At 50.2% G+C, this 10,811-nt stretch overlaps 1 protein-coding gene and 1 long non-coding RNA gene across 4 annotated transcripts in view; one reads left to right on the forward strand and one right to left on the reverse strand.

Moving 5' to 3' along the window:
• KLHL36 (kelch like family member 36) overlaps positions 1 to 10,811 on the reverse strand; it is a 46,886-nt gene that overhangs the window by 7,273 nt on the left and 28,802 nt on the right. The window contains exons 1-4 of one of the 3 annotated variants that reach the window (XM_017820968.1): positions 10,541 to 10,758; positions 6,640 to 6,721; positions 1,912 to 2,985; positions 908 to 1,065 (exon numbers count right to left, since the gene is read on the reverse strand). In XM_017820968.1, coding sequence (XP_017676457.1) covers positions 908 to 1,065; positions 1,912 to 2,985; positions 6,640 to 6,699 — 1,292 coding nt within the window. In that variant the 5' untranslated portion in view covers positions 6,700 to 6,721; positions 10,541 to 10,758. Of the gene's footprint in view, positions 1 to 907; positions 1,066 to 1,911; positions 2,986 to 6,639; positions 6,722 to 6,989; positions 7,008 to 10,540; positions 10,759 to 10,811 lie in introns of those variants that run through there. The other 2 variants (XM_017820969.1, XM_017820970.1) reach the window with 2 other exon arrangements.
• On the forward strand, positions 2,944 to 6,087 carry LOC108500253. The gene is made up of 3 exons (XR_001875800.1): positions 2,944 to 3,015; positions 3,585 to 3,688; positions 4,886 to 6,087. It is a non-coding gene; the product is annotated as an uncharacterized LOC108500253 (long non-coding RNA).

Genomic DNA, 10,811 nt, shown 5'->3' on the forward strand with positions numbered 1-10,811 from the left:
TGCAGTCTGGGTGGGTTAAACCAACAGTGCAATCATCACCAGGATCATTTATGAGTAAAAATATCCATACAGGATATGTCTCACAGGTGACCCCAATTAACAGAAGGATTTAGGACCTGAAGATACTCCCCTGCACACTGTGGTGTTGAGCCTCAACTGCTGGATCTGCCTATGTGAGCAGAAATAAAGCAGGAAAAGCACCCTGCCTGTGAAGAGCCCTCGAGCCCAGCTGTTAGCCTGGATCAGCCTCACATTGCAGCACCTGCCCAAAATAGAACTGGGCAACAGGCTTCTGTGCCTTCACTGGCTGCCTCTGGCTCTGCAGCTCTGCAGCTGAGGGAACCAGGGAAAAAAGGCCCTGAACTCTCAAACCCAACTGCAGGAACCTGGTTTGTGATGCCACTAGGAAAGCCAGCACTGCTGCTGAAGTTGCAGGTTTCAGACATCATGAAAACACCATCCATAGAGCCAATATTCCTGTAATTCCCACAAATGTGAAATATCCCTAAATCTGAGTAGCTGTTTGCAAACAAAACACTGTCAGACCGTTCTTATAAAGCCACTGCCCAAACATTGATTCAAGACACCAGCAATGTCCTGTTTGCTGTCACCAGAAGAGCTGCAGTGCTAAAGCCTCTCAAAAGTAGAACAGCCAAGTTTTAACTCAACTGAGAGAGAGAGAGCTCACATTTGCCAGGGTTATCTACTTGCAATACAGGTAAATGTGGTTTATCTGCAACAGCCCAACACAGAGAAACACCTTACAAGGAAAACCATCACACCAAGGTGACAAAGTAAGGCCAAAGAAATTAGAAACACCTTTGATCAAGATATGAACAGTGCTCACACAACCTCCCTTTACCATCCTTCTTCAGACACAGGGAATGTCTCCACACACCCCTGTTACCTGGGCAGTCCTGCTATGTAGGTCCAGGAGTCCTTCTGAGGGCTGTAGGTCTCAACTGAAGACAGTGCCCCGTTTTCATTCCTGCCACCAACAGCCACCAGCATGTCAGTGATGGCTCCCAGGTAGAAATCCACTCGCCGTTGTCTCATGGAGGCAACCTGGCAAAGCAAACAACACACTGACATCTTCCAGCATCTGGGAAGCGAGTGACTTAAGGTATATTCGTGTCTGAGGATAGGGTAGTTGCTTCTTCCCATTTATTTGGAAAGGAGAGCCACTGGTTTTGACCATTATATTCATGAAATACTTGTTTTTCTGCAGTAGCTTGTTACACAGCATCCATTTTCCAACAGGGGGACAACGGGAAGCATCTAAGACACAAGTTACTCTGTAAATGGTTGTGTTACATGGACCTCCTTCCCAAACTCTGCAAGGAACATGTTGGACTCACTCAGAACCACAACTGAGCCACCCAGGATGACTGAGTCCTACAGGAACCACGACTGGTTCCTACAGGAACCCACACAGCTGCAGGGTTTTGCAGCAGGGCTGGAAGTGAAGAGCTTGTTCTAAGGGACATTTAGCTCAGAGACACTTGACAAGTGTCAGAGACATTTTCTTTTTACGTCAGACCCATTTTTTATTTAGTTGTATGTTACTGCTGCTTGAGAAAGATGAACTAAGCAATCACCTGTAAGTCCATTCCAGCATTATTCCCAGAAGGAAGCTGCAGGTGGATGCTGATTCAGGAATTCCACTGATGAGATGCCCAAATTCCAAGTGAAGCTGAGTATCTGCCCCAAACTCTTTTGCTGTTTGCGTAACTTAAGAATTCCCACAAAGGACTCAAGTAGCTGCTTTCTCAACTTAAATAACTTCAATTTCCGCTGGCAAGCACTGCCATGTTGACTATTCTAACGAGCCCTGTCCTTTCACCAAAAAAGGAGAAAACACTCTAAACATTAAGGACTTTGAACAGAGAAATAATACAGCTTAAGTCTCACCTTTATCCACTGGTTACAGCGGGGATCATACCTATAAAGCAGATTTGACGCCGCATCCCCTCCATTGTCCCGCGAGAAGCTGCCCCCGGCTATGAAGATGAAGCCTCCCAAGACGGCAACACAGTGGTGACTCCTCCGGGCAGGGAGAGGGGTTTCTGCCACCCACTGGCCCTTCCTGGTGTCCAGGAAGCAGGTGTCATCACAGAGCTCCAGGCAGCGCTCCGACACCTCCCCGCCCACGAAGAGCAGCCGCTCCTCGCAGGTGCGCAGGGCCGTGCGCTTGGTCTGCAGCACCGGCTGCGCCGTCACGTTGTTGTGGTAGTTCACGGCCTCCTCGATGAACCCCTCGCAGTTGGCTTCTTTGGGGAGCAGGGAGCACACGGCGGGCTTGACGCGGTGCAGGAGGTCGCTCTTCGGGATCAAAGGAAAATGGATGTTGTCCAGGACCTGGTAGGCCTCGTTCTCCCGCTCCGGGTACTGGGTGAGCCACTGCAGGGCAGCCTGCAGCAAGTCGTGCTCACACTCCTGCTGCACGTTGCTGCTGTCCAGGTACTGGCACAGCTTCTGCAAGGAGATGTTCTGCAGGAAGTCCGGGGTGAAGGACAGCGTGCCGAAGTTCTGCAGGATGAAGGAGTCGATGTAGGAGTCAAGGCGCTTCAGGTTGTAGATGGAGGCCAGCTCCTGCAGGTACAGGTAGTTCTCCTCGCTGACCTCGTTCTCCAGGTACTCGCAGCAGAAGTCCACCACCTTCCAGATCTGCAGCAGGTGAGCCGTCTCCAGCACGTAGTCGATGTTGCCTCCATCCAAAGAGAGCTCGCTGCCGTACAGGAAATCCACCACAGCCTTGAGGCCAATGTAGGAGGCTCCAAAAAGCTCCACCTCCTTCTGGTGGGCCTCCCTCATGCCGATGGTGAACATGGAGTTGAAGTAGTCGCTGCACACGGCCAGGAGGTTCCGGTGGGCAGGGACTCGCTGCTCATCCACCACCAGGACGATGTCACAGAAGAGGCCTCGGTGCCTCTGCTCGTTCAGGCTCTGCAGAACTAGATTGGAGTGGTCATCCCACCGGTACACCTGGAAAACACAAACAGCATCATCAGGCAGGTCAGACCTCCATCAGGCTAAATTTCAGTCTGAAATGTATTTCCCACTAAATGGAGTCATACATGAGACAGAGAAAGCTTTTCTGTGCTGCACATTGACATTTATAAAAAATTCTGACTTGAAACAGTTGGCAAGCAACGGAGTATGAGCTGGAGCTCCTCACCTTCGCTTTGAAAGGCCTATGGAGACTTTGACTGCTTCCTACTCCACTTTTTTTATAATATTCTCCTCCCTCCCCCACAATGCTGCATTGAACCCCCCTCCCTGATGAGTTATACAGGCATGATTTTCTGAAACTCTTCCACTCATTGTCTCTGAGACATCTTGCTGACATTTCCTTTCTTCCTTGTCCCCCAAATGACTCCTTACAGAGTTCCCTCAGCTAAGCTACTCGCTAAACATTTGGAGTGGGAGAGACACATGCAGCAGTACTCTGAATTTTCATTCTGCCTGTGTATTGTTTGGGTTGGTGTGTGCTTGACAGCTACCCCCTCTTAAATCTTTCCAGAACTCTGCATTTCTAAGCTTGCTAGGAAAAAATCCCCCTCTTTCTTTCCATATTATTCCAGGCACATGCACTGCACTCAGAAGCAATAGCTGTTTATTTATGTGCAAAGCCACACATGTGGATAACTCATTCCCACAAGAATTCTGCTTGCTTCCAGAAGCTGAGGTAGGTTTGTTTTAATGAACATGACTAGATATTTTTCTTTTAAAGAAAGGGGAAAATGCCTTCAGAACACATCCATTAAGTGCCCTCTTGGGATCCCTCTGGTCCAGACATTATTCCCACCAGCTCTGGACGTGCCACAGAGCTTTTTAGGCAACCAGCATTTATCTCTTTCTCTCTTTCTCAGCCTTAAGATGAACTAAAATGGAAACATTTTATCCCTCAAATGTCCTGCAGAACACCAAGGGGCTGGTCACCCCAGCATGTCAAGTGCTGTTACTTTTAGGACCATCCTTTGGAGGAATTAAATGCTTCAGTTACCTTTTGACCTCTCTTAATAAAAGCCAGGTTAAGTTAAATGCAAATACATAACTTTAATTACCAAATCCAAACTAGGCAGAGTTGCAGAGCCTGTAAGAACATGTAGGAGAAATGAAAGGAGGTGGAATGGAAGCACATCCTTGTATCCAACCTAAGTCAGCTCTGAACAGTCCTGGCTGCAGGGTCCTGGGTCTTGCCCAGTCCTACACCCTCAGGCTGCATTCCCAGAGGTGACACCCTGAAAAGGTGTCTCAGTCCACATCCACATTGAACACAGTCCCACAGGTGACCTGAGGTCTCTTCAAGCCTCCCAGGCATTCCACCTTTCCTCCACCAAACTGTTGCTTCTCCTAGAAATCCTAATTATATCTGTGGCTTTCCTGGTTTTCCAAGCAGAAAGCACATGATCACTGCTGTCTGTCTAGGCCATTCACAGGTTGGCTAAATCAGGGTGAGACCCTCTATACACAGCTGGATGGAAAAGACTTGAGTCCTAGAGCCAAGGGGTCTTTCTGAGACCCAAATTAACAACCAAATGTGCTGCTCTTAGCGTGGCATCCCAGTGGTTTCTCTGTATTTCCTTATGTTCTTTTCTAAACAATGGAGTCCCAGCTGCCAAAAATCCTGCTGTTGGAGTGACTCTGGACATGCAAGTGTGCAGAGTTAAACCAATCTAAGCAAAGAGGCTTCAATAATTATAAGTTTTCTGGGTCAAAACTCTTCAAATTGCCATATACTCATCATATCTCTGAACTTAAAAAGGGATCTATGGCATGGACAACAAAGTAGCTTCCACTGAGGAATAAAACTGCCAGGGATCTGTAACAGGAAAAAAATATAGGTTTAAGGACTGTAAAGTTTTTTATTTGTTTTTCTGAGGCTGAGAAAAGCTGGTATTGTACAGAAGTCCAAGCAGAAACCGGAGGATGGAGAAGGTAGGAGGAAGAATAAATATGGCAGAGGATAAACCACACTTCTGTGGCAACTATGATCAAGGACAGTGGGGGAACAGACAATAAGTAACAACTTGCAGCCCCCTCTCCCGAATCAGACTCATGGGGACAGTTATTGGATTGAACCAAAACCATATTCCCTCTCATCCCTGGAAACTGGCTGATCATTTCCCTCTAATATTCTGTAATACCACCATCACGCCTAACAAGATTACACCAGAATATAAGATTTGCCAGAGATCCCTATTTACGGAGCTGGATGTTGAGTCAGCAGCATAATCCTGACCGCAAATACTCCCGACAACTTGTGCTCCTGAAATCCTTGTTGCCACGTAGAACTGCTGCTCCTTCAGAAATCAGGCATGGAACCATCACCCCTGGCACTGGATGGACTCGAATACATTAACATATTTGAGCCACTTAGCAAGTCCATTCAGGGAGCAACTTACAGGAGCTGAGAGCTGCACATTCCAAAACCAAGACTAATTTTACACTTAACGTGAACATCTCTCTCAAGCTATTTATATTCTCTAGAACAGCTTTAGCATTATCTAGTAATTCTAAGTTTAACAGATAGTGACAGCTGCTGTCTAAGCAAGAAAATAAAACAATGCTGTCAAGCTAATTAATTTTTAATGTGATGAATTATCATTACATTCAGACTAAACCATTTAAGTGACAGACAGGACCAGCACTCAGGGAAAGATTAGATTGGTAGGGATGCATTTAAAAATTAGTCCAATTTATCTTTTATCAATTGTATTAGAGCAGTATTTTAACTTCTTTTGGATTCAAAGATCTAATTTCTCTCAGACTCTTAATGCAGTACTGCTGCTCATCAGTGGTGCAAAAGAAAATGAGATCTGGCTCATTCAACTTTGATAAGACAGACACAGGCACTGAAAAGTTTCTCTTTTCCGGATGTTTTTGGCAGCACAAAGTCCTTGCTCTGCAGCTCCTGTTATCCAGAGCTTGCACTGCAACAGAAAAGCAGCTTGCACTGGTATGAAACACAGTGAACATGGCAATTACAGCTGATATTAACATCTGATAAATCACCCTGATGACCTGCATAAAGAGCTGCCTAAGATGGATTTCTGAGAATTCACAAATAAAAACAATGTATTTGTGCAGACAGATTTGATACAAAGAAAATTGATATCACAAGCCTAAGAAACTACCACCAATTCCATGAGCTCACTGTTTGCAGGATCAAGGCTCCCATCACGTACAAAATCGAGACTGAACCTAAGGAGCAATCTCAGCTTTGCTTCTCTAACAAGCTTGGATTTTACGAGACGGATCAGTACAAAAATTACAAAAATTCCCCAAATAAACACATCGCATTTAATGACTGAATTTTTGGTACAGAGAAACTACTGTGCTGCAATGATGTGGGTTTCTAAGCTATGAGTCACGATGAGCAGATGCCCATTTGCTGCTGCTGCTTTTTTTTTTGCGCCTTTTTTTTTTCAGTTACTAGGCAGCAACTTCTTCCACCAAAAATATTTGAGCAGGTAAACCACCGCTTCCATACCTCTTTTTAAAAGCTCAGAATATTCACATTCCTCAAAAAATCAGCCCATCCAAAGGAGACCCTCTACCTCCCCACCCACCCCCCGCCCCTCCTTGTTTTTACTGCAACTGGAATTTTTTGGTAGCAACACAAATCGTACGAACCTTTGAGGATTCGCTGATCTTGTGCGGGCGGCAGATCCTGCTCTGCCGGGTTCCCTCCATGACCGGCCGAGCCGCAGCACTCCTGCAACAAAGGCACAGGAGATGTTACCACTGTACCAGCCCCTTCAGACCGCTAAAAAAAACCTCCGTTTTGTGCCGAATTACGAGACCGGCGCGTTCTAATCTGCAGCTTGGGGATGCCCGAGTTTAAAAATTACAGTTTTTTCGCCCCTTGGTGCTGCTCCCCGGTGCTGGCAGAGGTCGGTGGTGTCAACAAGTTGGGCGTGCGGCGGGTCCAGCCCAGCCCAGCCCAGCCCAGCGCGGTGTTAGCGAGGCCGGTCCGTACTCACCGCTGGTGCCCGGGGCCGGCCGGAGCTCCCCGGGCCGCGCTGACCGACCGGCCCCGGCCCCGCTCCGGCGGCTACATCGGCTGGGGGGGGGGGAAATCCGGGCGGAAAAAAAAGCGGGGAAAACAAAGCAGGGATAAATTCCAGCAGGCGGAGGCTCCCTCGCCCCGGGCCCGGGGCAGGAAATGCCGGAGGGGCGGGACCGGAGCGGGGCCGGGAGGAGCGGGGGAGGCTCCGGGGCGGGGCGGGGGAGGCGCCGGGGACCCGCGGGAGGGGATGCGCTGCGGGCCGAGGGATGCGCGGACAGGACACCCCGGGGCTGTTCCCTGCCCTGGGAAGGGGGATGCATGGATCGCACATCCTGGGGCTGTTCCTTGCCCTGGGAAGGGGGATGCGCGGACAGGACACCCCGGGGCTGTTCCTTGCCCTGGGAAAGGGGGATGCATGGATCGCACATCCTGGGGCTGTTCACTGCCCTGGGAAAGGGGGATGCGCGGATCGCACATCCCAGGGCTGTTCCCTGCCTGCAAGGCGAGGCACAGGTACCCACGGGGCGGCCGAGGGTACCCGTGCCATGGGCATTTGCTGCGGGGAGCAAATGTGCGTTTTTACAGCGCTGATGAGCTCTGCGGTGGGTGTGGGGGTGTGCAGTGAGGTGCAGCGAGAAGCCCCATTTCCATCTCCTCTTGCTTACCTGGCCATGAAACTGCCTGACCTCGAAAACGCACCTCCCCAGCAGCATGTGCTGCTGGGGGGCTTTTCCTTGCTGCTTACGGCCCAGGAGGCTTAAAAATGAATAAAAAACGCCTTGGTAAACATGAGGCTGCCCCTGTCTCAGAGGTGAAGTAAGAAGCAAAGACACTGTACTCAGACCCGCCTGGTCCCGTTTCAGTGCAATGGTGCCCAACACAACACTACAAGTGAAAAAACCCTTTGCCAGCTCAGCACTCCTGGGTATCCTCCAGAGGTTATCGCCAGCAGAAGGCTGTGTGTGTCCAGGCTCTGTGTGCTGTCACCAAGGACAGCTCAGCTTGGACACGTGTCCCAGGTGGTGACGGGGCAGCTGTTGCTGGCAGAAGATGATGTGTATGGAGTGTTAGAACAGGGGAGTGTGCCAGGGCTGCCTGGGTGTCAGCACCTCCACCTGCCCTGGCCTCATCCCACCTCCACTGCAGGTACCAGGCAATTCTGCATGTTCCTCAGACACCCCTGAGGAACCAGAGGTGATGATGGGCTTCTACTCATCTCACTGATTATTGAGTCTGAACATGAGAAGCATTTTCTCCGCTTCTGTAGCCCTTCTGACTGTGGGGACCCAGGATAAGAACCCTCAACACCTCGAATGTCTGAGTAAAATCCTACTTGCTTGATAACCCTAATGCTGTGATCCATAAATTGTAAACCCTAATGCTAACCATGATCCAAAAATTCACATCAGCCTCTTCCTGACAGAGGGTATTATTCCCTCCATTAATTTCTCTGCTCCTGCACAGAAAAGACACAGATGGAGAAGCAGGACTGGGGACAGACAGAAAGATCAGAAAAGAAGCAAAAAGGGGAGATGGCAAAGAGCCAAGGGTGCAAGGCACTAGCAGGGGTGCACTTTAGGATAAAGATAAGACTCCTGGGAGTCCTTGGCTGTGCAGAACCACCCTGTTTGCTCAGCTGCCTCCAAGTGTTCTGAACTTCATTGTACAGCCTAGACAGCTGAAGGTCAGTCCTCCAGATTCACAAGACTTCATGCCTGCTGGAGATGTTTTTTTTAGGAAGTCCATAAGTCCTCACTTTCTCTGTTGTCTGTATTTCCTCTCTGAGGGCTCCTGTGAGATGTACAGATGCTTCTGCCAGGCCAGTGACATCTTCCTGCACAGATGAAAAGACCTATGTGTTGGACATATTAAAATTCCCATATGACAAGCAAATCAGAGCTCACCAAAGCCAGAAATGTAGGTAATTTTCCCTCTCCAGTTACTGCCTGACGAAACTCAGCACAGTATTTATTTCTCCATGCCTTAAAAGAAAAAAATCCATGAAAAAGTGTCAAAGATAGGGAAGAGAAGCAAAGAGAAGAGGTTTGGTCCCACAGGGAAGATATGTATTTTTCTAAGGTTTGAGTCTGGCACTGAAAAGCGTGAGGCACAAAGTCCCCAGTGAAGAGAATTCAAATTCTGCAGTCACTGGGTCACAGAGACCTGCACGAGGGTGAGGTTTTCTCCTCCTCAGGGGAATGACATTGGAGTCACCCACCTCTGCTCCAGGAAACATCAGGAGCTGAGGATCAAGCCTGAAGGGAACAAGGACAACCAGCAGCTGTTACAGGTATAAACAGCAGCAAGTGCCAATGGATGATAAATGCAGACTACAAAAAACATGTTTAGGAGCAGCCAGCATAAAGGCTTTTAAAAAAATGAAAGTGTTCCTAAAAACAGTTCCAAAAGAAGATCAATATAAATTCAGAACTATTAATGTGTGATTATATTATCATCTAGAGCCTGCAGCCTACAGATACTGAGTGTGATTCACCCAGTGTCCTACACTTGTACTGACTTCAGAGATATTTCTCTCTTCCCTATGACCTCATCCACATCAGAGAGGCACTGCAGCAATTCATGTGTTTTGGCCCCGGTGCTCCAGGAGCCTCACGTCATCCAGGGGCTGGAATGGAGCTGGAAGAAGCTGCGTGCAGGACTGTGGCACTAAAGGGTGTCTCTGACAGTCAATGCCTGCTCTGGAGATCTTGTCCCCCGAGATGTCTGACAACAATCAGTAATTGTGTGGTAATGAGGTTTCTCACTGCTCAGCCTTCACATTGAAAATGCTGATGTGAAATAAACAACGAACATCCCCTGCAAACTTTAAGAGAAAAAAATGCGATGCTTCTTTATCATGGAATGTAGTTTTTATTGAATTTGCAAATCCAGACCCCCATGTTTAGGGTTAGAAACCCACTAACACGCCCAAGGGCTGGTTTGTAAAACTCCGGTCCTTGGGCACAACATCATCTGGTGATGTTTATTTCCAGCCGGGTTCAGCAAAGCAAAGCCTTGTCTCTATTTCTGCGGGACTGAAGCGCAGCCTTAAGGCAACGCTTCCGCCTGACAGCTCGAATTTCCCAGGAGCGCAGTGACTCGGGGAGATGCGGGAATGTTCATGGGCAGCGCTGGGAGCCCGGCAGGGGGAGATCGCTGCATTGAAACGGGCTGAACACACCGACACACAGAGACATGGACACACCGACACACACACACAGACATGAACACAGACACACAGTGACACACACAGACACACAGACCCAGCGCCCGCGCACACCCCTGACCCAGCAGCGGGGTGTCCCCACGCCGAGTCACCCCCCCAGGCCCCGTTCGAGTCGGGGGACACCCGCAGGGACAGAGCCGGGGCTGTTCCCCGCTCCCCCGCGGCGGTGCGGGGATGCTCGGGATGCTCGGGATGCTCGGCCCGGCGGTCCCCGCTGCTCCGCGGCCCCGGCGCGGCCCCCATCGCTCAGCCCCGGCCCGGAGCCGCCCCCGCCCGCCAGCCCCTCTCCCCCCGCTCACCTGCCCCGCTCTGCGCTACCTCCCGAGCGCCCGGCCCGGCTCCGCCGCCGGCGGCTGCTCCATCCCGGGCGCCGCCTCTGCCTCCTTCCTCCTCCCGTCCGTCAGGGGCTGGGAAAGCATCGGGGGGCTGGAAAACCGGCGGCGGCCGCAAAAGGCATCCCTGCGGCGGGTCGGGCCCCTCCGGCGGCGCCCCCCGTGCCCGGGCTCTATTGCATCACCGCGATCCCCCCGCGCCGGGGCCGGGCCGGGCCGGGCGGGGCTGGGGGGGCAG

Source organism: Lepidothrix coronata, unplaced genomic scaffold, assembly GCF_001604755.1.
Source record: "Lepidothrix coronata isolate B3197 unplaced genomic scaffold, Lepidothrix_coronata-1.0 Scaffold87, whole genome shotgun sequence".
Classification (NCBI taxonomy): Eukaryota; Metazoa; Chordata; class Aves; order Passeriformes; family Pipridae; genus Lepidothrix; species Lepidothrix coronata.